At 59.8% G+C, this 27,372-nt stretch overlaps 2 protein-coding genes across 3 annotated transcripts; one reads left to right on the top strand and one right to left on the bottom strand.

Moving 5' to 3' along the window:
* Positions 1-35: 35 nt before the first annotated feature.
* On the bottom strand, positions 36-17,008 carry ABCB8 (ATP binding cassette subfamily B member 8). 2 transcript variants are annotated; one of them, XM_055421541.2, is made up of 17 exons: positions 16,819-17,008; positions 12,168-12,480; positions 11,664-11,819; positions 11,487-11,581; positions 11,287-11,392; positions 10,444-10,605; positions 10,245-10,330; positions 10,030-10,127; positions 9,570-9,675; positions 6,158-6,191; positions 5,814-5,950; positions 5,543-5,637; positions 5,281-5,414; positions 4,648-4,795; positions 2,708-2,958; positions 1,946-2,074; positions 36-1,602 (listed from the first exon to the last, which is right to left on the bottom strand). In XM_055421541.2, exons 1-16 carry the CDS (start codon positions 16,911-16,913, stop codon positions 1,949-1,951), a joined length of 2,142 nt encoding a protein of 713 aa, XP_055277516.2. In that variant the 5' UTR covers positions 16,914-17,008; the 3' UTR covers positions 36-1,602; positions 1,946-1,948. The 2 variants fall into 2 exon arrangements, with proteins under 2 accessions (XP_055277516.2, XP_088690882.1); XM_088834756.1 differs by having other exon boundaries at positions 36-2,074.
* Positions 17,009-17,118: 110 nt separating this feature from the next.
* On the top strand, positions 17,119-27,319 carry ATG9B (autophagy related 9B). The gene is made up of 15 exons (XM_055421542.2): positions 17,119-17,559; positions 19,373-20,011; positions 20,161-20,204; positions 20,351-20,415; positions 20,530-20,691; positions 21,229-21,370; positions 22,882-23,636; positions 23,808-23,961; positions 24,118-24,297; positions 24,998-25,234; positions 25,407-25,540; positions 25,695-25,791; positions 25,991-26,114; positions 26,199-26,340; positions 26,498-27,319. Exons 1-14 carry the CDS (start codon positions 17,343-17,345, stop codon positions 26,324-26,326), a joined length of 3,078 nt encoding a protein of 1,025 aa, XP_055277517.2. The 5' UTR covers positions 17,119-17,342; the 3' UTR covers positions 26,327-26,340; positions 26,498-27,319.
* Positions 27,320-27,372: the final 53 nt, after the last annotated feature.

Here is a 27,372-nt window from a genome sequence, read left to right as displayed (position 1 = left end):
GGCGGCCTGCAGCAGGCACTTAATGAACGCACATCTTCAAGGAGTGAGTAACACCGTTTACTGCACACATGTAACCGGCTTCTGAGGCTACAGCCCCAAGTACGTTACCACAGATCATTCTAATTAAACTCTTAAAAACAAGCTCTCAAAATGAAGTATAACTGGGTTTATGACCCACGCGGAATGGCTGCAGGAGCCGAGGTCGGGGTTAAGAGTACGAGTGGGCGGCTGACCATGGGGCCTTCCGTGGTCTCACCACTTCCTAAAGGGTGTGTGTGGGGGGGCCGGGATTCGGAGAGGCTGCCCTGCAGAGGTAAGGAAAGACCTGGGATCTGGTGTCGGGAGGCGTCTGGAGGCTACTGGTGGAACAGGAGCTGGCCAGGGCTGGGAGGGGCCCAGCTGGCCAGTGTGGACCTGGCGGGGAAGCTGAGACCTGCCCTTGGCTGCCCTCCCCAGGGAGGGGTTTAGTGGCAGAGCAAGCTGGAGCCAGGCCAGGTCTGCCCAGGGAGTCGACCTCTCATCAGCAAGAAAGCAGGGCATCCAAGCAGGCTGGCCGTGGCCCGACAGTAGCATCTGTTCCCGGACCACATCCACTGAAGCTGGGGTGGACTGGGCCCTGGCTGCCGCATGCACACCGGAGCTGTGCAAGCTGCCCAGGCCGGCCTCCAGCCGCAGCCGCCCCCGGGCACCCTTCTCTGCCGTGGGAGAAATCCAAATGGTCTCGCTGGGGTAACCTGCTTCCTCACCCCAGGGCGAGACTTCGTGGGGTCGTCAGCCCGGACAGGGCTGTGAAGGGGAAAGCTTCCTGGAGGGAAGTGCCGTGAGCAGAACCCAGGGAGGAGGGGTGAGCAGTTCTGGGGTGACCAGGGCTGGAGGGAAACCCTGGCTGCTCCTAGGTCCCCAGAAGCTGACACCCCACCCCGCTCACAGCTTTGGGGTCACAGGCTCGTGCCACTGGGCAGCTGGAGAGGCGCCTCTGGTCAGACCTGCACCTGGGACCTCTCTGATGACCCCAGGGAGGCTGGCCTGGCAGTGACCGCTCCTTGTCGGCCTGCTTTTCTGTCTCGTCAGCCCAAGGAGCTTGGCATCAGCGGCTCCTTAGTGGTCCTGGTGGGCATTAGCACTGACTGTCCCCCATGGTTGGGGGCTGGGGCATGCGTCCCCACCTAGAGGATGGGGGTCCACGTCTCACCGGGTGACAGACTTGAGGTACGCGGGGCCGGGGCAGTGGGGAGACAGGCTGGCTCCTGGCAACCTCGTGTGGAACAGACCATAGCCACCCCCGACCCGCTGCCCCCGGGCCAGGGGGCCCACCAGGCACCTGTCCCATTCAGACAGTGTGTGTATGTGGGGCGACATCTAAAGGACTGTGTTACGGGGCAGGGAGAAGGGAAGCTGTGCCCAGGACGGGGCTGTGGGTTTGAAGGGTTGGCTCAGAGGCTGATCCGCTTCTCCCAGGGTCTGAGAGACGTGATAAGAGTCCGTGGAGGAACTCGAGGTCGTGGCTTGGGTGTGGGAGGAACGCTGGGGTGAGTCCCCCCTGCCCTCCCCCAACGCTGACTTGTGAAGAGTCCTTGCAGTTGCAGCCTGGATGCCGTTAAGCTGTTAGGTAGAGGGGAGGAGCGGCAGGGTGGAGAGAGGGGTCAGGAGGGCTGGGCAAAGGGAGGGGACCCGCGCAGGGCCTGGGAGCCCGCCCCCTCCCCTGTGCGGCCAGCCCAAGGACTCTCAGCTCCAGCAGGAGGTGGGCAGCCTGGCGGCAGGAGGACGACTGGTTCCAGCCTCCTCCCAGCCTAGCGCCTGGCTCGGGGTTTTATTCTGAGCAGGGGGAGCCGCCCCACCCAGCACGCTGGATCTCCGCCTGGGGGCTGGGCCTGTGGGAGCCCCCCCACCACAGCCCCCGAGCTGAACTCTGGCCTTGGCCACGGACGCCTGGCGGTGACCAGACCTCTCAGGACTTGGAGTGCCGGTGCCCAAGGACTCGGGGTGCCTCCGGAGGCGGGGTGTCCAGGGCCTGTCTCCGAATGAGCTCGGAGTAGAGCCCACCCTTCTTCAGGAGCTCCTCATGGGTCCCCACCTGCAGAGAGGAAGTAGGGGCAGACGGTCACCCCCGCCCGGCCCAGAGCTCACAGCCCCGGGAGGACCAGCTCCTCAGGCTGGTCTCCACCTCAGCCAAAGCCCCTCCTGAGGACGCAGAGCACCGTCGGCCACGGGTCGCAGCTGGTGCATCTGTTAGCTGAGCTGGATTGTGCAAGAGCCTCTGGACACCCCTGCCCTCCTTACAGGGCCTGGCGCCCCTCACCCAGTGCAGGCGGCTGGGGGGCTGTGGGCCCCGTACAGCCTCCGAGCCCTGCTGCAGAGCCAGCCTCGGGGTGCTGCTCCCGCTGGGCCCCGATCAGGGTCCCCTGGGCTCCCCTTCAGCCCTCAGCCCCTGGGCCCTCCCCCAACACCGTGCGCTTCTGAGAACTCTCCCCTGTGATACTGGGGGTCTCACTGCGGCTTTGCTCACTGCTCACCCACCCCCAGGGAAAGAACGGGGGCCTGGAGCACCCAGAGGGCAAGAACTCATGAATCTAAACGGGTGCTACTTCCAGACCATAACTACCCCAACCCCCAGGGCCAGGCCAGATCCTGACGCAGCTCAGCTGAGCCACGCATCGCCCTGCATCCATCCCAGCCCACTGACTTGAGCCCCAGGGCCCTGGCCAACCTCGCAGACCCGGCCGTGAGCCATGACGACGATCTGGTGGGCCGCGCGCACGGTGCTGAGCCGGTGGGCGATGACCAGCACAGTGCGCCCGGAGCTGGCACGGTCCAGGGCCTCCTGCACGACTCTCTCAGACTCCGAGTCCAGCGCGCTGGTCGCCTCGTCCAGGATCAGAACGGCGGGCTGCTTGATGAGCGCTCGGGCAATGGCCAGGCGCTGCTTCTGGCCGCCAGACAGGGTTGCGCCCCGCTCACCTGGTGGGTGGGGGCGGAGAGGGCAGGCGTGACGCCTGGCAGCACCCCGTCCCCCCACCCCCGTGCACTTGGCGGGGTGCAGTGACACCCGAGGAGGCTGGGCTCCTCCCCGCACCAGGGCACGGCTCGGAGCTGCGATGGGCCTGGGCCCACCCGTCCCAGCCCCGAAACTCTAGTCGCCTTCTTCTGGCCTCCTGGGTCTCTGCTGGACCCAGACATGGCTCCTGGAGTGGGGGTGGCCGAATGGCGGGAGTCCACCCTACCCCCGTACATTCTGGAAAGACCACTTGTGGGGTCCAAAATGCCCACAGAGAACAGCAGAGGTGGCAGGCTGAGAGCCAAGAAGAGCCTCCAGGTGCCGACGGTCACAGAGCAGGTGCCGGAGGGACCGGGAAAGCACCAAGAGAGGTGTGGGCCGGCCCCTCCAGGCAGGGCAGGGTCCATGGGAGTCTCAGCAGCAAGAAACACGGACCTCGAAGGATGGCTGCGCAATGGGGCAGGCTAAGCTCAGCAGACCGAGGCCTAACTGGGTCAGTCACTCAGTCCTGTCCGACTCTGCGACCCTGTGGACTGTAGCCCACCAGGCTCCTCTGTCCATGGGATTCTCCAGGCAAGAATACTGGAGTGGGTAGCCATTCCCTTCTCCAGGGGATCTTCCCGCCCCAGGGGTCGAACCTGGGCCTCCAGCATTGCAAGTGGATTCTTTACCATCTGAGCCCCAGGGAAGCCCTGACTGAGACCTAAGTGTCAAGAAGAGTTGAGAGACTTCCCCAGTGGCCCAGGGGTTACAACTCTGTGCTTCCACTGTAGGACACGCTGGCTGGATCCCTGGTCAGAGAACTAAAATCCTACATGAAGCAAGGTGTGGCCAAAAAAAAAAAAAACCAGTTGAGAACTTTGGATATGCCTGCACCATGAGAGGACTTCCCAGGTGGCGCAGTGGTAAAGAATCCGCCTGCCAATTCAGGAGATGCAGGAGACCTGGGTTTAATCCCTGGGTGGGAATATCCCCTAGAGGAGGAAATGGCAACCCACTCCGGTATTCTTGCCTGGAGAATACCATGGACAAAGGAGCCTGGCAGGCTACAGTCCATGGGGTCACAAAGAGTTGGACATGTCCAGCACCATGAGAGATGCTGGAACATTCTGTAACAGAGCCAAGAGACTCTGGATAACAGACACGAGCCCAAAGGTTGAAGAAAGGACCTCTGAGAAGAACACATGAAGCTGCAAGCGTCGATATGAAGATTCTGGTGTGATGCTACAATGTTCCAGTGTTCTAGAACCACCAGAGCCCTCTTTCGGGTAAGTCAGAACAGAGACTTGCTCAACTAAACCCATCCTGGTGGATAACAAGAGCAGAAACACCTTTCATTAAAGGATAAAAGCCAGAAAGAAAAAGAGATTATCACCCTGTGCTTCGGGTCAGGTCTCGGGAGATGATGTGGTGAACTCTGAAGAGTCCCCATGGTGTGGATCACGTGTGTCCCTGTTACGCTCCTGTCCCTGCAGCCGGCTTGTGCCTGAACCACCCAGGAATGGTCTCCCCTGTCCCTGGAGAGCTGTCTCTGTCCCCCGAGGCCACGGTCCCGGTCTGGTCTCCCCTGACACCATGACCGCATTCCTGCCCCCTGCACCCCAGCCCACTTGGGCCCCCAGGCCCGTGTGGGACTCCGTGCCTGAACCCACCCACAACGGTGTTGTAGCCCTCCGGGAAGCTGGTGATGAACTCGTGCGCGTTGGCTTCCCGGGCGGCTGCGTAAACCTCTTCGTCAGAGGCATCCACCTTCCCGAAACGAATGTTCTCCATGATTGTGGTTCCAAACAGGACGGGCTCCTGGGGGCGGAAAGTGGGGGGAAACACAAGAAACATCCCAACTCTGCCCTGAACCCAAGGGGTGCAATCAGGGGAGTTCTGGCCACAACAGGACCCCGTGGAGGGCAGGTGGGGAGGTTCAGAGTTACAGGTCAGAGAGAGACTGGTCAGAATGAGGAGAGGCCGAGCTCGCTGCAGGATACAGGGCCCCTTGGGAAGGGGCGAGGGAAGGTGGCTAGGAGAGCAAGACCAGCTGGCCGGGCAGGGCACCCTGCTCTGGGGAAATGGACAAGGAAGATTTTATTATTACAATTTGACCTTCTGGATGCCACAGGCTGTCAGGGATCCTAAAAGGGTTGCCCCATGGGATCTCTTAAATTGAGCAACAGAGTCCAAAGGCAGAGCTGCAGCGGCTGGGACCCTGGTGAAGGAACACCGGGACCAGTGAAGACAGCCTGCCCGCCCTCACCCCCTTGAGGGCCGCGGGACCGAGAAGCAAGCTTCACCTGGCTGATGAAGCCGATGACCTGGCCCCGGAGCCAGGAGGGGTCGAGGGTGCGCAGGTCCTGCCCGTCCAGCATCACCACGCCCGCCGTGGGGTCGTAGAAGCGCTCGAGCAGGGAGGCCACGGTGGTCTTTCCTGGGGGTCAGGGAGGGCAGGGGGGCATGGGTTTCTGGAGCGTGTTCCAGGAGAGCGGGGCCCCTCCTGCCACACAGTGGTTCCCACGGGACGTAGTCGCAGGTGGGGGGGTGACGGGCCCCTCTTACCTCCCCCGGACTGGCCCACTAGGGCCACGATCTTGCCTGGGGGCAGCGTGAGGTTGAAGTCTCTGAGCACGGGGAAGCCGGGGCGGCAAGGGTAGCTGGCGGGAGGCGAGAGACCCTCAGGTTGCAGCAGGTTCTCGGACCCTTGTCGCCCCAGTCCCTCCCGAACTCTCAAGTCTCCCTGAACCCCGGAGCAGGGCTTATTCAGAGGGACACACCGCCCCACGGGTCCCCAGACCCGCCCCTCCCCCACTCTCAGCCCGGAGACACCGACCTGAAGGAGACGTTGTGAAAGGCGATGGAGCCGCGCAGGCGCTCCCGGGGCAGGCTGCAGCCCCCGCTGAGCGGGATGCTGGGGCTCAGGGTCATGTATTCGAAGACCCGGGCACCTGCGCTGAGCCCCCGCACCACCTGGGGAGGGGTTCGAGTCTGGGGTGAGGGAGGCCTGGGTCCGAGGGAAGGGGCAGCATCTCCTGCACTCCCCCCCCCGGGGGGAAGGGCTCACGGGGTCCCCTTCGCCGGATGCCCAGCTTCCGCAGCACGCAAGTCACGTGGGTGGCTGCGGGGCTCCAGCCCAGATTCCGGGCCCACACCCCCAGACCCGACTCTGCAGCTCACCTGACCGAACAGGATGGAGAGGTTGGCCATGGACCTGTGAGGAGAAGACGTGGCTGAAAGATGGGAACAGCGAGAGGCTGAGAGAAGGCGGCCCGGAGGCAGAGGGGGCAGGTCTTGGGGGGCAGGCGCGCTGAGTGAGGCAGGGAACCGGGCGGCCTGAGGCCAAACGCAGAGGCTTCTCCTGAAACCTGGGGGCCCTGGGACCTGGCGACCCTGGGTAGACCACCCGCTTCTGGAACAAGTCACTCCTCCCTTCAGAGCCACGTTCTCTCCTGGTCTAGAGGAGGCTGACAGCAGGGGACTCCCTGAGGGCCAGGCTTCAGGGAGGAAACAGCCGGGAAGGCAGGCAGCAGGCAGGGGGCTTTGGCTCCAGGCTGCCCACAGCCTGCAGGGCGTGGGGTGAGGCCCACCCAAGTGGTCGGATCTAGGGCTGTCTATGCCCAGGGAAGAAAGGTCTAATGAAGTGGAAAAAAAGGACGTTACTCCTTCCACGGGAAGAAGGAAACAGAAGACACTGGATCGCAGGGTGGGGGGGGGGGGTGCTGGGGGGACCCCAAGAGAAAATTTCCTGAAGATGTTATCTCATCACAGCTGCACCCAGACGGTGGGCGGCCGCCTCTGTCACATGGGGCTGGAGGAGGGTGAGTCACCGCTCCTTAGTCACAGCGCCCGGCTGGCCTGGCCGTCCGTGACTCTGCGTCTGTGATGGTGTGTGCAGTTTTTTCTAGAAGACTAACTCCCCAGGGTCTCACTTGTCCCAGCACCCAGGTGGGGGCTGGGGGGGATGGGGCTCGGAGTGCTTGCCGGAGGTGGTGAGAGGCACGGAGAGGAGCTGGGACCGGGCATTCTCCGCCAATGTTGGGAGAGCACTGTCCACCAGAGACCCGGAAGCCGTTAGAGCCTGGGGGGTGCCATGAGGCCACCAAAATCCATCTGCACGTGACCCTGCTCACCGGGATGGTGCGGGAGGCAGGCCTCGCCCTCCCTGGAGGCCCTGTGGGGAAGGGTGGTGGCTGGGCCCATTCCCGGGGGACCCAGACCCAGACGCCTGGCCGTGACCCTGGTCTGTCTGGGCACCTACCCGTACCTTCTAGGACCCCAGGACCACCGAGAACCCCTCGGGTGGGGTCCAAAGATTTAGGCTGCTTGAAGTTGGGGCAGGCCTGCCTCCCTGCCTCCCCCTGCTGGATCCCAGGAGGAAACACCAGCTTCTTTACTGACACCCAGTTCCTCCAAGGTGGGTGGTGAAGGATCTCCACGTGGTATGTGTGTGTGTGTGTTAGTCACTCAGTCTTGTCCAACTTTTTGTGACACCATGGACTACAGCCCACCAAGCTCCTCTGTCCATGGGATTTTCCAGGCAAGAGTACTGGAGTGGGTGGCCATCTCCTTCTCCAGGGGAATCATCCTGACCCAGGAATCGAACCCGGGTCTCCCACATTGCGGGCAGACGCTTTACTGTCTAAGCCACCAGGGAAGCCCCCTGTCCTTGGTGAGGGGCCCCCAAATGGCTGATCCGAGGGCCTGTGTGTATGCGAGCGGCCCACCTAGCAGCCTGCGAGAGGCTTTCCTGAGTCTGTAACGGCACTCTGCTAGCCCGCCAGGCCGTGCAGCAGGGAGGGAGCCGGTCTGTGCCCAGGCCACAGTGGGTGGGGGCCCAGCGGAAGGCAAGTCCGAGGGAGGAGGGCTGACCCCGTGCAGGGAGCCAGGGTGTCCATGCAGAGGGGCAGCCGGGGGCAGTCTGAGTTCCGTCTCTGGAACCCTCAGACTTCTGTGTCCCAAGGCCACAGGGGAAGAAAGGGGTGTCCAGGACCAGAGAGGGTGTGAAGGGGCCTGACTAGGCAGTTCTGAGCAGAAACGGGGGGGATCCTGGTCTTTGTGGGACACTGGCCTGGGGCTGGGAAAGGGGGGACTCTTTTCTACCTGCCCTGCCTCGGGGTGAGCGCCACTCTGCCCCGGACAGTAACAAGGCCAACGGTGAAGGACTCTGGAAGAGACGCCCCCCACGCTCGTGGGGCTGAGACCTGGAGCAGAGCAGGACGCGAGGTCTGGGGGAATCGGGGTGAGGAGGGGTATCCAGGGGGGCATCGGGGCTGACGCTGCTTTCTCCACACGGTTGGTGGTAACACGGGTTCATGCTTCAGTTACTTGTTATTTATTCTGTTTATCTAGCGTCTATTTACATTTTATGTGTTTTGGTATATATGGTACATGGGGGAGGGGATAAGCAAGGAGAAACAGAATCAGCAGAAGGAGCTGCCAGGAGCTCAGCTTGGAAGGGACAGGGGAGGGGAGAAGGCCGCCCGTCCTGGGTCGTCTCGTGGCAGAGCCGGTGGGCACAAGGGGCCGGCAGAGCCGCAGACATGGTAAGCCAGCTGGGTGGGACGTGCAGGGGAAGGTCAGGCAGAGGGTGGGAGGCCAGCTCTTAGAGAGCGCGTCAAAGATGGCCTACCATACACGGAGTCTTAAAGAAAGTGAAGTTGCTCAGTCATGTCCGGCTCTTTGTGACCCCATGGACTGTAGCTTTCCAGGCTCCTCTGTCCATGGAATTTCCCAGGCAAGGATACTGGAGGGGGTTGCCATTTCCTCCGCCAGGGGATCTTACACACCCAGGGACTGAACCCAGGTCTCCCGCATTGCAGGCAGAAGCTTTACTGTCTGAGTCACCAGGGCAGCCCACATGGAGTCTTGCTGCTGCTGCTGCTAAGTCACATTAGTCGTGTCCGACTCTGTGCGACCCCACAGACGGCAGCCCACCAGGTTCCCCTGTCCCTGGGATTCTCCAGGCAAAAATACTGGACTGGGTTGCCATTTACTTCTCCACATGGAGTCTTAGCCTTAAAAGGGAAGGCAATTCTGACCCCTGCACTGATGTGGATGAACCTGGGAGAAGTTGCTCTCAGAGAAAGAAGCCCTCACCAGGGACGGACACCGTGTGAGCCCACCTGGATGAGGACCTGAAGTGGAGAGACTCATAGAGAAAGACAGCAGGGCAGGGTCGCCGGGGGCTGGGGAGGGGGTCATCTAGGGACAGCATTTTGGCTTTGCAAAGGGAAGACGTGCTGAGGACGGATGTGGACGGCCACACCACACGAGCGTTATGTGACGGTAACAAACTGTACGTAAATACATTAAGACGGCAAAGTTTGTTATGTGCATTTTATCAAAATTAAACAAAAATGGCTTATCAAGGAAACCTCTAAGTTGTTGGGAAGTTGAAGCTGACGGCTGCATTTCTGAGGGTACAGTCAGTGAATGAAGTTGTAGGGAACCCTGAGTGAGCACTGCTGGAAGGCAGGGGGCCCCCTCCCCAGCCCTGCACTTTGCTAGGGGAGCTGGTCACCGTACCCACAGCAGACCAGCACCCCCTGCCCCAGCTGGGCCCCTCGGGAAGAGAACGGCCCACACTCACCTCTGCACAGTCTGGGAGGCCACCAGGAAGGACATGAGGTCTCCCCCCGTCAGCTGCTGCCCGGCCACGAGGGAGCCCCCAATAAACAGGGTGCCCAAGACCATACCTGCGAGGGGCAAGGACAGGTGGTCAGGGAGGAGGGCGCGCCGGTTTCAGACTTACTGACTGGCATTTCAGTAAGTCACTCAAATGGTCTCTGCCTTTGTTTCTCCTTTGGCAACGAGGGGGCTGGGGGCACCTCATTGCTTCCTCCCCAGCAGCTCTGCCTGTGGCTCAGATGTGGCACTGGGCCTGCGTGCCCACTGCCTGCCTGAGTTGGCAGCCTCCTCCCCTAGTTAGCAGACCAGCTACCTGGCACTCAGGAGACATCGGCCACCAAGCAGGTGGAGGGCCGCCCTGGCTCTTCCGAGCTTACCCGGAGCCGTGCCCCTACTCCCCCCAGGGGTCCCTGCTCACTCACAGTTGAAGGCGATGTTGGAGAGCCCCTGGAACAAGGCGATGCCTCTGCCCAGCTCCTCTGCCTTATAGCGGGACCCCTCCAGCTCCACTCCGTAGCGTCTGGGGACAGAGGTCAAGCCCGGCCCTCAGGAAGCTCGCAAGGTGGGGCCCGGGGCTGATGGAGGGGTCTTTGGGAGCACCCCCCAGCTCCGCGCTCTGCCCCTGCTCAGGACTCACTCCTCCTCCCGCTGCTCCATGGCAAAGGCTCGCACAGTCCGAACATTGCCCAGGGCCTCATCTGCCACACCCGTTGCCCTGGCAACCTGCGAGGGACCCAGGAGTTAGGAAGCCAGGATGCAGACAGGGAGGGTGACCGAGGAGTGCAGGGTGCAGAGAAGGAGGGGAGTGCAAGGGGGGCGGGCGGGGATTCCGACACCTGCTCCTGACACTGGCGAGACAGTTTTCTGAGAGCTGAGCCCATCAGGGTGCCAACTCCCATCAGGGCGGGCGTGGCCACCATCAGCAGCAGCGTGAGGCGTGTGGAGAGCATGGACAGGGACACCAGGCAGCCGGCCACCTGCGTGCAGCTCCGCAGCCCCTGGGCAGTGGACAGGAAGCCTGTGAGGCATCAGTGCCAGGACGTGGGGACTCGCCAAGTGTCGGACGGCTAGAGCCAGCTCCCCACTGCACTCGCAGGGCGAGGCCACAGGTCACAGGCTGTAACCCTTTCCTGACCAGCAGGGGTGAGAAACTACGGACAATGCCTCCTCCTACTCCTGACAACGCCACTGCCCTCTTCTATTCCAGAAACTGAACCAAAAATAAGACCGCCTGGCGATGCTGCCCAGGGAGGGCTGGGGGGTCAGTGACAACGTGGGGAGTGGGGGTGAAGAAAAGACAGCAGGAATTTGGCAGAGCTCGCTCTCCTGTCAGTGGGCCAGGCACTCCGGGGCCAGGCTGTGACGATGCTCTTGGCAAGCAGGGCTGGCAAAGGCTCTTGTCTGAGTTCTCGGGAAGGGCTCTCCGGGGGAGGTCGGATTTCACCGCAGGGGAGAAACAGCCTGTCCTGACCTTGGACACACTGCCGTGGCACCTCCCGCCCGTGAACGTCCCTGTACCCTCACCCACACTCTCACCAGAAGGCAGGCCTCTCGCTTTGGTGTGAGCAGGGGCGAGGAGGCCCAAGAGTGGGGCAGGGCTGGCCGGCAAGAGTGTGTGCAAATGTGTGTGTGACTCTAACAGTGCCCCAGGTCAGTTCCCCTCCACCTGGGGCACTGACCTGGGAGATGACGAGTTTGAAGGAGGATTTAAATTCCTGCACGTCCGTCGTCAGTCGGTTCACCAGCTGCCCTGTCTTCTTAGCGTCGAAAAACGCGATGTCTTGGCTGGCGGCCGCAGGTGGAGGGAAGGAGGGAGACACGCCCTCAAGATGAGGCCCCGCCCCAGACACGCCCCCAGACCCAGGGCCCCGCCCCCTACCGGAGCAGGTTGCAGAAAAGCGCCCTCCGCAGGTCCACAGCCATGCGCTCGCCGATGCGCGACAACAGCACCAGGTACCCAAAGGTCAGCAGGCCCTGCAAGACAGGCCCGGCTCTCAGGGGCGCCTGGGGCTCCTCGGGGGCGCGGCGGGCCCCCCAGCCCTCCTTCCTGAGGTACCTGGAGGCCGTAGAGGAGGAGCAGGTGGGTGCTGAGGCTCCGGGACTCCGTCAGGAAGCTGCCCGCGTGGTCCCTCGTGTACTTAGCCACGATCTCCACCAGCTGCCCCAGGAGCAGGGGGATCTGCACATTCACCAAGGCCGCGCCCAGGGCCAGCTTGGGGGTGGGGGCAGCCGGTCAGAGGGGCACCAACTCTACCCCGTTCTTGAACCTTCTTCCCTCACTGCTGCCCCTGCTGTGGGGGTTCCTGTGTCTCGGAGAGGAAAACCCGGCCGCCAGCCCCTGGGGACCCTTGGACGCTGTCCCCCAGCCACCCTGCACAGGTCCTCTGAGGGACCCTCGGCCGTGTCCCCAAGCCAGCGGCCCCAGGTCTCCTTTGAGACTCGGCCGGTCAGGAAAGCTGTCCCTGCGCGGCCCTGGCTGGGGGCTTCTGCAAACAGAGGCTGTATCCTTCCCTTCCCTGGTGTTGCAGTGGGGGGGGCGGGGTGGCGGAGAAGACCTCACCACGACAGCTGCCCCTAGGACCAGCAGGTGGGGGCGCAGAAACTTCCAGAAGAGCATCCAGTTAAAGCGGGGCTCAAGAACACAGGGTCTGGAGTGGGCCGGGAGGGCCTCTTCTGCCTCACACAGTGCCACAAGGCCAAGGCGGGGGCACTTACTCAGAACCAGGGGGCCCAGGAGGACTCCCCCGACCCAGCGCCAGGCAGAGGGGCTCCGGACGGGAGCCAGGGGTGCTCGAGGGAGGCAGGCCCGGAGCTGAGAGCGCAGCCGGGCCACGGCCCCAAGGAGGCAGGCGCTGGGGTGGCCATCGGAGGACCTGCAGGGAGAGAACACCATTGATGGCTCACGGGCCTGGCTGGCCCTCAGCTGAGCAGCGCAGCGCCCGGCTCTCGGCCCTTGACTCAGCCCTCTGGGGGACAGAGGCTTCTCTTGTGACAGCTCCCCCTGCCCATCTCAGGGTGGCTCTTAAGCAACCTCCATTTCTGAGACAAACACACCCAGTGGAAAGTCATCGAGTCTCAAAGGTGTTTGCCCCCAGCTCATCTCTGGGATGGCTGGCCCTAATCAGCAACTACCTCCAACCCCTGCTCTTTCAGAAGAATGATGGGTCATCAGAGCTGGACGGCGCTCCCCTTACAGACAAGCAGCAGAACTGGGACAAGGTGGGACCCTGCTGTCTGACTCCAGAATCCAGGCTCAGGATTGGGTATGATGAGCTCACAGTCACATGTGGTGAGGCCAGGAGTGACCCCAAGACTCTGCCCAGTGGTCAGAAGCTTATTACACCCCATCACCCTGTCCCCTCACGGGCCTTGAGTGCTAACATGACAGACAAGACACGGAAGAAAAGGGTGACGATAAAAATCCAAGTAACTTGTGTCTCGTCATCTCACATAGGCCGAGATCCCCGTGTCCTGCAGTTTTGGTGTCTGTAGATGGAAATGTAGGGCGACCAGCCGACTGTGCTCCGCACCCAGGGAACAAGAGGCCAACAGGACAGACCAAGCAACGGCACTTCTGGTGGTTAAGCTTTAGCGTGGGTGTATGGATACATATACCCTGATGCTGGGAAAGATTGAAGGCAGAAGGAGAAGAGGGCAGCAGAGGATGAGATGGTTAGATAGCATCACCGACTCAATGGACGTGAACTTTAGCAAACTCCAGGAGATGGTGAAGGACAGGGGAGGGTGGCGTGCTGCAGTCCAAGTGATGGCAGAGAGTTGGACACGACTTAGTGACTGAACAACAACAATATATAGGGCGGGGGGGGGAACACAAAAAAAGCTAACGACAAAGCTTGCTGAGGGTGGGGGATGGGGGCGGGGGACCCATTACTGTCCCTTTAAAACATGTGGATTTGAGAGGGCAAGGAAGACCATAATCATAATTGCATTTTAAAGATCCCTGCAGAGAGGAGTGAGCTGGAGAAGGATAGGGGCAGCTATAGGGAGGCCTGTTAGAAGTATCTGTTACCTGGCCAAGAGTAGAGGTAAGGATGTCCTCAACTCTACTATCTACTACTATAGGTAGGATGATCAGAGATGCAAATGAGATTACTGATGGGGAGAGGCTTTTAAAAATCAAGTGGATGAGAGAGTTTTCCTTTACGACAATGGCTCTTCCTGTTTCCAGACCCTCCTCACTACACACGGTCTCACCCTTCCCTGTTTCAATGAGGCCTGCCCGGCGCTTCCTGCCACCTCTATGTGACATCTCCCCCCACCCCATCCACCTGCCTGTTTTCCATCACATAGTTCACATCTATCCGAAATATAAATGGAAAAAATATATACACGAAGAAGCTCACTGTCCTGCTCTCTGAAATGCCCCGCTTCCCCATCAGAATATATATATTCCTTGATGGCAGGAAGTCAGATCTTATTCACCACTGTATCCCCAGAGCACTTAGCAGAGCTCTGGTACAAAACAGAGTTCAGCAAATGGTTATGTTTGTTGAGTGCATGCCCTCATTAGAAATGCAGAACAATCTGACAAAATCAACCCTGAATATTCATTGGAAGGACTGATGCTGAAGCTCCAATACTTTGGCCACATGATGCGAAAAGCTGACTCATTGGAAAAGATCCTGATGCTAGGAAAGATTGAAGGCGGGAGAAAAAGGGGACAACAGAGGATGAAATAGTTGGACAGCATTATTGACTCAATGGACATGAGTTTGAGCAAACCCCAGGAGATGATGAAGAACTGGAAAGCCTGGTATGCTGCAGGCTATGGGGTCACAAAGAGCTGGACATGACTTAGTGACTGAACAAGTAACCTGATTCGCTGCTGAAATGTTTATAAAGATTTAGACTTACTGTAGACAATAGTAAGAAATATATTTTACTTTGTGACCCAGCAGTGAACATTTGTGTGTTGCAGAAAATCGAAATGTTTCACAAAACAATACTTCCCTTATTTATTTATTTATTTTTGGCCTCAAGGTTGGCAGGATCTTCGTTCTTCCACTAGGGATCAAACCTGAGCCCTGGCAGTGAAAGGCCCAAGTCCTAACCACTGGATCGCCAGTCAAGTCCCTCCCTAATTTGTTTTTTAAACAGGTACACTGGTACGCCCACTTTCTTTACAGTTCACTTCACTTATGGCTCTGCCGCGTCTTTGCTGGCGCACTCGTGCTCTCCTTGGTTGTCGTGCGCAGGGGCTCCTCACTGTGGTGGCTTCGCTTCCTGCGAAGCACAGGCTCTAGGTGTGTGGGCTTCAGTAGTTGCAGCATGTGGGCTTCGAAGTTGTGGCATGCTGGCCAGGCCCTAGAGTGGGGACTCAGCAGTTGTGGGCCACGGGCATAGCTGCTCTGAGGCACATGGAATCCTCCCGGACCAGGGATCGAACCCGTGTCTCCTGCATTGACAGGTGGATTCCCATTCACTGTACCACCAGGGAAGTCCTATATCCCTTCTAAAGGGTCCAGACTCACTAAATTCACTTTCTGATCTATTGTGTTGTGACTTGCAGGTCTGAAAAACACTGCACTATGAACACACAAATTCTAGCACACTACTTGATGTCTTTCCTGGGGTTGTGCTCTCGTTTAAATAACATCGACACCCTTACTTTTTTCCTAAGGACTGTATTCAAGCCTTTTAATAATTTACCATGGCCACTTTCCAGCTTTTCTCATCTTCTCCAAACTAAGGTCTAAGCAGTGCTTGGTCACTGCCAAAAATTGGTGATTACTTCCCATCACCAGTACTTCTAAGCTGCAGCTCCGCCCCTCCTGCCCACCATCAATCAAATGCGCTTCCCGAAGGACACAAGTCCACATCCACCTCCCCTGTGATCTACTGCCTGCCTGGCTCTTGGGTTTTCACTCTAGGATGAGAAAGGAATCAGTTGCTTCTCGTAAAGTGTTTACAATGGAGTCGCAGTCTCTGGGTCCTTTTTGTTCCCCCTGTGTTTTTCTCTCTTGGGACCAACGTGTGCAAAGCAATTGAACACCAACATATACATACTCTTTCATCTCTGCTGAAAGTATACAGATTTAGGAACCATTTTTGTTCAGTTCACACTGAATCTATGGAACAACAGCCATGCTGAATGTCTCTGGACACTTAATTTTTGTCCATATTTCCAGACCAATTCCAAGAATGAGGACTGAGGCCAGAAACGGGGGCCTGATGAAAGTGAAAAAGTTGGCTTAAAACTCAACATTCAGAAAACTAAGATCATGGCATCCAGTCCCATCACTTCACGGCAAATAGATGGGGATACAGTGGAAACAGTGACAGACTTTATTTTGGGGTTGGGGCTCCAAAATCACCGTAGATGGTGACTGCAGCCATGAAATTAAAAAACACTTGCTCCTTGGAAGAAAAGTTATGACCAACCTAAACAGCATATTAAAAAGCAGAGACATTACTTGGCCAACAAAGGTCCGTCTAGTCAAGGCTATGGTTTTTCCAGTGGTTATGTATGGATATGAGAGTTGGACTATAAAGAAAGCTGAGCGCAGAAGAACTGATGCTTTTGAACTGTGGTGTTGGAGGAGACTCTTGAGAGTTCCCTGAACTGCAAGGAGATCCAACCAGTCCATTCTAAAGGAAATCAGTCCTGAATACTTATTGGAAGGACTGATGTTGAAGCTGAAACTCCAACACTTTGGCCACCTGATGCGAAGAACGGACTCATTTGAAAAAACCCTGATGCTGGGAAAGGTTGAAGGCGGGAGAAGAGGACGACTGAGGATGAGATGGTTGGATGGCATCACCGACTCAATGTACGTGAGTTTGAGTAGGTTCCAGGAGTTGGTGATGGACAGGGAGGCCTGGCGTGCTGCAGTTCATGGGGTCGCAGAGTCAGACACGACTGAGCGACTGATCTGAACCGAACTGACACCTGTGCAGCACGGCGCCCCCTGGTGGGGAGAGAAGACCCAGCGTGGTCCCCGACCCAGAGCGCCCCCCTCCGTCCAGCCTTCGCGCGGACACAGACGCGCCGAGCCTCCCGCCGGCACCTGGCCGTCGCTATAAATAATCGAGAGTGATCCTCCCGGGAACTACAGTCGACCCCCGGGCCAGACCGGCCTACAGCTCCCAGCAGACCTTGCGAGAGCCCGGGACTCCATCTCCCGGCGGGCCCCACGCCCTTCAGGCGGGTCAGTATCCCATGCTCCCAGTTAGCTTTCGTCCCTTTTTACCTGATGGCCGAGAATGTCTGGAAGCGGAGGGGTAGAAACGGCTTGCCTGGGACGGGGCCACCCCGAATCCCGACTCGAAACAAGTGCACCAGCATGATGTGGGGAGAACCGGACCAGCCGGCAACGGTGGCTTCACCCTGATCCCATTGAGGGCTCCATGTTGGCTCCGGCCCGCATCCCGACCACCCCCGCGCGACGCGGCGCTGATTGGCGGAAAGAAACATCAATTTCATTGCAAGCTGTGATTGGAGGAAACCTCGTTCGCGCCTCAACGATGATTGGAGAGAGCCGCCTGTGACCCGCCCCCCTCCCATCCAGTTCTGGGCAGGGTCGAGCCGGAAGCGGCAATGTTTTCCGCCCGCCTCCGGGGTCGGCTCTGAGGTGATGTCTTGAGGGCGTGTCGAGTACGCTCCCCCGCCCTGCTGGGTATCCATAGTAACGCGTCAGCGGCTGACCTCGGGATCAGTCTCTTAGGCGTGCTCTCAGAGCATTCCAGGTGACCCGGTATCTCCGGGGAGTGTAGAATGCTGGCTCTGGGAGACCAAGGGGCAAAAATCGTTTGGAGGTTTTTCTTTTTCTTCCAAAATATGTGCACTTGCCTTTCCACCCATCCCGCTCCCCTTGCGGGTCAGAGCTCCGGGGACAACATGCGTGCCTGCTTAGTCGCTTCAGGCATGTCCGACTGTTTGCGACTCTACGGACTGCAGCCCGCCAGGCTACTCTGTCCATGGAATTCTTCACGTAAGAACACTGGAGTGGGTCGCCGTGCCCGCCTCCGGGGGATCTTCCCGACCCAGGGATCGAACCTGCGTCTGTCTGCTGCATTGGCAGGCATTCTTTACCACTAGCTCGCCACCCGCTGTGACCGCCACATATATTTGGGGAAAACTCCCCTGGTCATTCTGAGAAGCTCGCGTTACACAATGTTTTAGAACCACTGGCGCAACCCCAGATCCACCTCCCCAATAGATGCCTTCCTACAGGTCAGGCTGACTTGCCTGTAGCTGCCACCGCACAGCTCTTAACACCTGCAATTTCTCTCTTATTTATTTCTTCCGTGTAATTATTTGCTTGCATAGCCACCTCCCTACCAGGCTGTGACTTCCTCTTGGGTAGTGGCTCTGTCTCGCTCATCGGTCTCCTCCTTCCCCTCTCCACGCCTGGCAAGGAAAAGTGCCCTTTATATTAACTTGAATTGGGCTGGTGGTAGGGAGGCTGTCCATTGATGATCTGGAGTGAAACTGGGGAGGAAAATGTGCCAAGAATCCTGTTTGAAGTTCGGCTGGGTGCAAAGGGTGTATGAGCGGATCCTAAAGCGCATATGGTAGAAAACTGGGGTGAGTGAGGTTGGGGAGAGACCAGAGGAAACCCCACAGAACCCATTTGGGCAGACGTCTCAGAGAGATCGTGGGAATTTCCTAGCCTCTCTGCAGTGTGAGATTCCATCTGGGGACACCAGAAGTCTTGTTTTCATAGCTCTGCCTCCTGCTCTGGGATAAAACTGCAAGTCCTGAGCTATTATGACACTTCCCCTCCCAGGTTCCTCCTCCATGTTCCTCCAGAAGGCAATCTGAGATGCAATGTTTCTCTCTCTCTCCATTTCCTGGACTGGTCCCTACATCAACCCTTGGGCCTAAGCCCTGGGGGCCCTAACACCTGGGTGGTTGAGTCAGCACTGCAGGAATGGGCTTCAGTAGGAAACCTAATGACTCAGGACCTCAAGAATGGCGTTGGACAAGCCACCAAACCAGCTGTTTGGGCCTCCGCCCTCTCTCGAGGTGGCAACAAGGAACTCAGCTCAGTCACAGGGCACCCAAATTACCTGCCCTGGCAAATTCCAGACCTTCAGCTGCCCTCAGCTGGGTCAGCCCTGACGCTTCTCAGGGGGCCCCCCCCAAAACTGGATCAGAACTTGGTGGAGAGGGTTTCAAGAGGATGAATCAGTAAACATAATGGAGCTTCAAGGAACCCGCTTTCCTACTGTAAAAGCTCCAAGAACCATCTCATATCCAGCATAATCCCCTCTCCTCTCTTCAGTTCTTTCCTGTCCTCAGTTTCCCCCAACCTGACTGCCAAGTCAGCCTCCCCTTTACCCTTCTTTAGTGCCGTCATAACAACAAAACATGCACACGTTTTTCTTTTCTTTTTGGTTTCAAAGTGTTTCTCTGTCGATCACTCTGTGAGTGTGTATGTAGGGAGGAGAGAGAAGTTTTGTTTGGTTTTGAGATTAGGTTTTAAGAAACCAAAGATGTACGTACAGTATTGTCCTGGCCCCATAGCTCTAGCATCTTTAATAGGATTCCTTTTGCCTTTGCTTTGGCTGCTGCTCTCTGGCCTCGCCTTTAAATCCCCTGGAGGTCTGAAGGTGGGACTGTGGGGATCTCCTTCCGTCCTCTGCGGCTCCTGCCCTGCCAGCTGTGGAGGTGGAGCCCTAAGAGGTTTGGCCGCAGGTTGCCCTGGAAGGGGTGTGAGTGGTCGGACTGGTGACTGCGAGTTGGGACGCCTGAGGCCTGCCCCCACTGAGTCACGGAGCTGTTGTTGTCACCCGTCCTAGTTGTCAAAGTCCCTGCTCAGCAACGCAGACCTCTGCAGAGACGGCAGCAGCTCCCATCCTTCCGAGCTTCAGGAGAAGCCGCTGGCCTGATGGTGAGGCGAATGGGCTGGGGGGGGACCAGGGGGCGGTTGGGGCGGTGGGGAGACCTGGGGCCTGGATCCGTGCCCCTCCTCCCCACGCCACTGCCTCCTCTTCCTCCTCCTCCCTGTCGGGGACCTGGGGCGGGGAGGGTCTCCTTCTTCTCTCTGTCCCCTGTCCCTCCCACAAGAAGGGCCCCTTCCTCAGCTCCTCCTTCAGCCTCGGGGCTCCCCTGCCCAGCGGTGCAGGCCCCAGGGGCTTCTCAGCCTTGCCACAGTGACCCCCCCACCCCAACCACCCCCCAAGCGCAGCCCCAGCCCTCGATGACACCCGTCTCTGCTCCCCCTCTCTGGGGTTCCCACTCTGCCCCTCCCCTGGCTTTGGGGTCCCCCCCTCCCGCACGCCGATGCCCCCAGGACTCTCCTGGGCTGCGGATAGGCCCTCTGATCCCCGAGCAGGATTATGAGCGGCTGGAGGATGGTGACCCCGAGGGGTCCCAAGATTCACCCCTCCATGGGGAGGAGCAGCAGCCCCTGCTTCACGTGCCAGAAGGGCTCCGAGGTGAGCGGGTGGGTGTGGGGCTGGGGAGGCCCCGGAGGCTCTAGGGTTGCTCCCCCCACCACCCCACCCCAGGCTGGGCCTCTGGCAGCAGCTTGAGGGTATGGAGTCAGGTGAATTCCATGCCCCAACGCTCTCCCTTCTGTGCCCAGGCTCCTGGCACCACATCCAGAACCTGGACAGCTTCTTCACCAAGATATCCTTTCTGTGCACAGCCTGGCAGAAAGGGCCATAGCAGGCAGGGGGACAGGGGTGCCATGGGCCGGGGACTTGAGGGGGATTGGGAGGTGTCCTCAGGAAAAGCCCATCATGCTTCAGGCTGACTTCTTGACTTGCGGCCACATCTACAGCTACCACCAGAGGAATGGCTTTACCTGTATCCTGCTGGAGGACGTCTTCCAGCTGGGGTGAGATGAGCCCAGGGCCCAGCAGGAGGGGCTAACCAACCTGGCGGGCCTGGAGGCTGGGGCAGGAGCCCACTCAGCCCTCAGGCTTGAGCACCGCTCTTCCTCTCGTCCCAGACAATTCATTTTCATCGTCACCTTCACAACCTTCCTCCTTCGTTGTGTGGATTACAATGTTCTCTTTGCCAACCAACCAAGTAACCGAACACGACCTGGGCCACTCCACAGCAAAGTGACCTTGTCGGATGCCGTCCTACCCTCCTCCCAGTGTGCCCAGCGGTGAGTGAAAGCCGGTGGGGGCAGGGGCTGGGGGAGACCAACACAAAAAGCTTCCCCTCCTTTTGTTCCTTGGTCTAGATCATCCATTCTCTGAGGTTGAGGACACCTTTAATCCACTTAATGTTGGTGGAGAATACACCTTTAATACACTTAATATTTGTTGAGAACCAACTCCCAGGGGCTTTGGTTTTGAGCATCCTATTTCCATTTACCTTGTTAGACTTTAAAGCTGAGAACGGCTTTAAAGCCTATGAATGTGCGAACGTACTTTGCGTGTGTGAACATGATGTCATATAGACTCTGGAAAAGCCCACTGGATACTCTTGGGAGGATGAGAGTGAGAATGGCAGAAAACCTGAATATTAGCTGAGGAGTTTTGACCTTGCAGACACCAGGGTCGGGGGACCTCTAGGACCCACACTCGGAATCACTGGTCTGGCAGGGCCCCCTCCCCATGGCCTCCATCGCTCCCCGAGACTGGTCTCTGTTGCTCTGGGGTCCCTACTTTGTCTCTGCTGTCGGTCTCGCCTCACACAGGATCTGCTCCAGCCCCCTCCTGGTCTTCCTGCTGATCTTGGCTGCTGCCTTCTGGCTGTTCCAGCTGCTCCGCTCGGTCTGCAACCTCTTCAGCTACTGGGACATCCAGGTGTTTTACAGGGAGGCCCTGCACATCCCCCCGGTGAGTGGGATGAGCGTGTCTGTGGAGGGGTGTCATGTTGGGGGGGGTGGGGAGCAGAGGATGGGGAGGACTGGCGGGCTGTGCGGACAGGAGGAGCCACTGGAAAGACAGCAGAAGACCTTTGTGACACACCTACCTAGGCTTAGCCCCAAATATCGCTAGGAAGTGCAGTACCATCTGTTAGAACCTGAGGTCCTTACTGTTGTGGCGCTTAGTTGATGCAGATGGTTATGGAAGATAGGTACAGCCACGTGCTTGTGGTCCAGACGATGGGGATTTAGAGGAGGGGCGGTCCTCTGGTTTGATGGGGCAGGAGGAACTGAGACTGCGCTGGGAAGGACAGGAGGTGAGGAGGCGTCCCAGGCCCCCTGAAGGAAAGGGGTGGGGGGGGAGCAGCGATGAGGGGACTGACCCACCAGCATGCCCCTGAGTGTTCAGGCCCCTGTCGGGGGAGCTCCGCCCTCTCTGGCTTCTTCCTGCAGGAAGCTACTCTGCGGGCCTCTCCACTGTCCCTGGCCGCACCTCGCTCTCTCCTCTGCCTGGTCTCGCTCCGTCTGCCTCTGTACTTAGTTCTTTCTCTCAGGCACAGCGCAAAGGCTACCTTCGGCAGTCAACTTCCCTTGCTCCCCTCAGACGTTCAGAATCCTGCCCTCCAGTGCAGCAAAGGGGAGAGGTCCTCCGAAAGCCCCCTTGAGTAGGGGAGCCCGAGCCACAGCAGAGGGCTGGGGACGGACGCAGGGAAGGTCAGGAGCTGGACCGCCCCTCCTCCAGGAAGGCGCCTGACCCCTTCTCTTCTTCCTTCCTTCCCTTCTTCCCTGCTTCCTTTCAGAGGTAGGGGAGACCCTGGGGTGGACTGGAGAGGCTGGCCTGGAGGGACGTGACTAAGCTGCACGGGGGAAGCTGGGTGAAACTGAGCTAAAATGAGTTTTACAGCTGAGCAGCAAGTGAGGTCTGACAGCACCCGCCACCCCAGACGGGGTCGTGGCCACTGTCCTAGGAAGGTTAATCTGATGGAGGGGATGGGGATGGGGGTGGGGTCTCCAAGCATGCCGAGGTGAAAGCTTGTGCGGCTTCTGCGCCCAGCTGGCTGGCACCCTAGGAAGGAGAAAGAGTGATTGCCCTGTTACCTGCAGCTGTGGTGTGCCTTGTGCCTGTAGGGCTGCCAGGATGGGGAGGGGGCCTGTTTGAAAGATCTACTTGGAAGGGGCCGAGCTCACATACCTATGGAGTTTAGCTTATGGGGGGGGGGGTCCCTGGGGAGCATGTGACTCCTGGCCCAGGAGGGGCAGGGGCCTGGGGAGGGCAGTTCAGACCGAGGATGAGGTGCCCCTGGTCGGTGGCAAAGAGGAGGGCGAAGGGGCAGCCGTGAAAGGCGGTGGGTTTCCAGCGGGAGGGCCCCGGGTGAGGCCGGCGGGGAGGGCACGCCGGGATGCCGCTCTAGCCACGCGGAGGGTGGGCATCGCGATCGAAAGGGGTCGGGGGCGCTGGCTTCAGCCGTCGGCTCTCCGCAGGAGGAGCTCAGCTCGGTGCCCTGGGCAGAGGTGCAGTCCCGCCTGCTGGCGCTGCAGAGGAGCGGGGGGCTGTGCGTGCAGCCGAGGCCGCTGACGGAGCTGGACGTCCACCACCGCATCCTGCGCTACACCAACTACCAGGTGGCGCTGGCCAATAAGGGGCTGCTGCCCGCCCGCGCCGCACTGCCCTGGGGCGGCGGCGCGGCCTTCCTCAGCCGCGGCCTGGCGCTCAACGTCGACCTGCTCCTCTTCCGCGGGCCCTTCTCGCTCTTCCGCGGCGGCTGGGAGCTGCCCGACGCCTACAAGCGCGGCGACCGGCGGGCCGCCCTGGCCGCGCGCTGGCGGCGCACGGTGCTACTGCTGGCGGCCGCGAACCTGGCTCTGAGCCCGCTGGTGCTGGCCTGGCAGGTGCTGCACGCCTTCTACAGCCACGCCGAGCTGCTGCGGCGCGAGCCCGGCGCGCTGGGGACGCGCCGCTGGTCCCGCCTGGCCCGCCTGCAGCTGCGCCACTTCAACGAGCTGCCGCACGAGCTGCGCGCGCGCCTGGCCCGCGCCTACCGCCCGGCCGCCGCCTTCCTGCGCGCCGCCGCGCCCCCCGCGCCCATGCTGGCGCTGCTGGCCCGCCAGCTCGTCTTCTTCGCCGGCGCGCCCTTGGCCGCGCTGCTCGTGCTCACCGTGTACGACGAGGACGTGCTCGCCGTGGACCACGTGCTCACCGCCATGACCGCGCTCGGGATCGCGGCCACCGTGGCCAGGTGCGATGGCAGAGGGCCGGGGAGGAGGCCCTTTTCCTCGGCCCTGGGTCGGAGCCTCCGCGCACCCCTCCCTCTCCCCGCCCCACCCCCGCTAGTGTACCCCCACCCCACCCCCGCACATCCTCTGAACCGCAGGCCCCCTTCTTTCCCCACCCCGATCCCGCCCTCTAGGTCTTTCATTCCGGATGAGCAAGGCCAAGGTCGTTCGCCGCAGCTCCTGCTGCAGGCGGCCTTGGCCCACATGCACTACCTCCCGGAGGAGACCGGCCCTGCCGGCAGGACCAGCTCTTACAGACAGATGGCGCGGCTGTTGCAATACCGAGCGGTGAGGATCAACGCCGGGAGCCCGGCTGCGGAGGCTTTTGGCTGCCCGCGGGAGTCTGGGGGATGGCCCCCGGAATGACGGGGTTGGAGGTTGCCTGCCAGGCGAGTCTGGTTGCCCTCAGCAAGCCCTTCTCGGCCTCGGGCCTGCTTTCTCCAGGTCTCCCTGGTGGAGGAGCTCCTGTCCCCTGTCCTCACGCCCTTGTTTCTGATCTTCTGGTTTCGGCCCCGAGCCTTGGAGATTATCGACTTCTTTCGGCACTTTACTGTGGACGTGGCTGGGGTCGGCGACATCTGCTCCTTTGCCCTTATGGATGTGAAGCGGCATGGCCACCCTCAGGTGAGAGCCTGTCCCTGGAGGTGCGGGGTAGGTAGGTGGGGTAGGCGTTGGCTTGCCTCACTGGAAGCAGAACTGGGTTCCACCCCCACCTTCACTGCTTGCCACCTGCAACCTCGAGCTCCCCACTGCACTTTTCCGAGCCCTCATTTCTCAAGTGCAGGCAATGACTAGCTAGTGCTTGGGGCTCTTGGGATCACGTGAGATGACAGGTGGAGAGCCCTAAGAGGGTGCCCAGCACTATCACACACCAGTAAATGGGAGTGCAGACCACCAGAGAGAAACGGCTGGGTCAGTGGATGGGGCTGGGGTACGGATGGGTTTCCTGACCAAGGCCGTTGGGCCAGTCGTGGTATCCAATGCGTACAAGCCAGCAAAACACTGAGCCCACGTCATACGCTAGAGCCAGGTCTGGACCCAGGTCCTGCCCTCCGGCTGTGTTTTTTTGGCTGATCTTGAACTCGTCCTCTTGTGGCCTCCATCCTTTCACCCCGGGGCTAGTGTTTCCTGTCCTGCCTGCCCCACGAGACCCCCACCGCAGCTATCCAAGTGGAGTTGGCTGGAGTTCCCTGGTGGCCTAGTGGTCAGGCTTTAGCGCTTTCACTGCCAGGGCCCCTGGTTCAGTCCCTGGTCAGGGACCTGAGATCCCGCAAGCTGCGCTGCCTGATCCTGGCAGCACGTGAAGGGCCGTCATTCCTTTCAGTGGCTCTCCGAGGGACAGACCGAGGCCTCACTGTCTCAGCGAGCCGAGGATGGGAAGACGGAACTCTCCTTGATGCGGTTCTCCCTGGTTCACCCACAATGGCGCCCCCCAGGCCACAGCTCCAAGTTCCTGGGCCATTTGCGAGGCCGGGTGCAGCAAGACGCAGCCGCCTGGGGCGCCAGCTCGTTGCGCAGCCCCCCTGCCCCCGGGATCCTCAGCAACTCTCCCTCCCCTCTGGTGAGTCGGAGCCAGAGCCGGGTCTGGTCTGCCCGTCTGCCCTCCCATCCCCACCGCCCTCTGCCTCACCCCCTTATTAAGCTGCTCACTGGTGTCGTCTGCCCTCCTGCCTTCCTGGACCTCCTCCTTCCCCTCGGTCCTCTCTTCTGACCCTCTCTCCTCTCACTCCCAGCCCGAGGCCTTCCTGGCCAACCTCTTGGTGCAGCCCCTCCGGCAGCCTCAAGACCTCAGCCCCACAGCCCCCTGCCCGGCCGCAGCCACGGCCAGCCTCCTGGCCTCCCTTTCCCGAATTACCCAGGACTCAAGGTGAGGGGTGGGGTCCTGAGATGCCGGGAGCAAGGGGTGGGGTTGATCCTCCAGGAGAACGGGAGTGGGGAGGTGATGTGGAAGGGGAGTTGAAGCCAGGCTCTCCCTGGGGGAATGTGCGTGTCTTCATGATCAACTGCGGCCTCTGTTCTAGCTGTGTGTCCCCGGGAGGCACTGGGGGCCAGAAGTTGGCCCAGCTCCCAGAGCTTGCATCTGCTGAGATGAGTCTCCACGCCATCTACCTGCACCAGGTGACCAGAGGGGGTGCCAAAAAGAGAAGGGGAGGGAGGAGGCAGCTTAACAAAGTGGAGAGTGTGGAGGGGGCTGGAGTGTAAGGAGTTACTCAGCAGGAGCTGGGGGAGCAGGTGTCGACAGCCTCTGCACCTTGCCCGGGGCTGGGCCTCACACCGGGACAGGAGGGAGGGCTCTCATCTTCTCCCTTCCGTTTAGCTCCATCAGCAGCAGCAGCAGGAACTGTGGGGCGAGGCCTCAGCCTCCCCGCTGTCCCGGCCCTGGCCCAGCCCCCCACAGACCCTCTCTCCAGATGAGGAGAAGCCGTGCTGGTCCAGCGATGGTGAGGCGGTCAGGTGTGCAGGGGACAGATGCTGGGAAGCTGCGGGCATCATGGCACTGCCCAACTCACGGCCTTTCTCACCAGGCTCCAGTCCCGCCTCTAGCCCCAGACAGCAGTGGAGAGCCCAGAGGACCCAGAGTTTGTTTCCTGGTGGGTTCCAGGAGCCCACGGACACCCAGAAGGAGCCTGGCCAGGCTCCTAGCACTGACTGAGTGGGCTCCTCGGGGTCAGTATTGTCTCACAGGGTTGGGGGAATGGGTGGGACATTGGGTAGTGTCAGACTTGGAGGGGCAGGGAGAGGGGCGGGAATTTGGGGTGATGGGGGTGGTCATCTCTGGAACCTGAACCCCTGGACTGCTTGCCAAGAGCTTTTCCTCCCCCAGGCTCCCTGGCTTCTCCAGTCACAGGAGATCGGGCGAGGCGGAGTAGAAAGGTCTCTTTCAAGACCCCCACGGATGCTTTAGTTGGGCAGGACTTGGGAGTCCTTGACGAACTCGCCCAGAGCACAGAGAAATGGTAGGAGAGGAGTCTCCCAAGGCCTCTGGAAACATATCTTGGAGACAGTCCCCATGTGGAGGGGCTAAGGGACAACTGTCGGTCCTGGAGTGGTGGCCCGGGGAGAAGTTACCAAGTGACCTCATGCCAGTGGGCAGGGCCAAGGTAGAGGCCAAGCTACACATCAGAGAGCGATGAGGCAATAGGTGCTCAGGTTCGTCTGGCCCTTAGGTTCCCATGGGACTGATGGAAGGGCGTGGGGACTGTGAGCAGAAGACTAGAGGGGCCTGACGTGTTTGGAGTTCACGGCGGTGTGATGTCTGAGAAAGTGGCCGTGGGGAACCAGCAGTGAAGTTTGCCCATGGCTATGTTGCTTATCTTTGTGACCTTAGTCCTGGACTCCCCATGCCTGGCAGCCAGGGCTGTCCCTGCTTCTCGTCAAGATCAGGGAAACCACACTGGAGAACTGCCTACTCTTGGCTGGAAACCAGGCTTCTCCAGGGCAGGGGTCAGAGAGGAGTGTGTGGGACAGGACTCCTCCGTCCAAGAGTTACCACCCCCACACCATTCGCACAAGTTAAAAGACAAAGCTTGTCATTATTCTGTAACTATAATTGACAGCGCTGGCTTAGGCATCTTAGTAGGTCTCCTAACTTCTGGTCCAGTCTCTTATGGTAAATCTTCAATAATAAATATTTGAATGATTTAGAGGTCAGGTTTCAAGATAAGATACTTTGGAGAGAGGCGAGGCGAATCTAAAATT

This window comes from Moschus berezovskii, chromosome 3 (genome assembly GCF_049115385.1).
Source record: "Moschus berezovskii isolate FMDL1 chromosome 3, NW_MosBer_1.0, whole genome shotgun sequence".
Classification (NCBI taxonomy): domain Eukaryota; kingdom Metazoa; phylum Chordata; class Mammalia; order Artiodactyla; family Moschidae; genus Moschus; species Moschus berezovskii.
This window is presented reverse-complemented; position numbering and strand designations above follow the sequence as displayed.

Excerpts from the sequence above, each read along its gene's own strand:
- ABCB8 (XM_088834756.1), bottom strand. The coding sequence starts at position 16,913 with ATGCTGGTGCACTTGTTTCGAGTCGGGATTCGGGGTGGCCCCGTCCCA. Across the intron at positions 11,820-12,167 it reads TCCTAGGGGCAGCTGTCGTG|CTGGCCCTGGGCGCGGCCTT; the intron begins GTGAGGTCTTCT and ends CCCACCCCCAAG. Across the intron at positions 5,415-5,542 it reads AGTGGGCCAGTCCGGGGGAG|GAAAGACCACCGTGGCCTCC; the intron begins GTAAGAGGGGCC and ends CCTGACCCCCAG.
- ATG9B (XM_055421542.2), top strand. The coding sequence starts at position 17,343 with ATGCTGGCTCTGGGAGACCAAGGGGCAAAAATCGTTTGGAGGTTTTTC. Across the intron at positions 17,560-19,372 it reads CTGTCCATGGAATTCTTCAC|TTGTCAAAGTCCCTGCTCAG; the intron begins GTAAGAACACTG and ends CACCCGTCCTAG. Across the intron at positions 20,692-21,228 it reads TCCTCCCAGTGTGCCCAGCG|GATCTGCTCCAGCCCCCTCC; the intron begins GTGAGTGAAAGC and ends CGCCTCACACAG.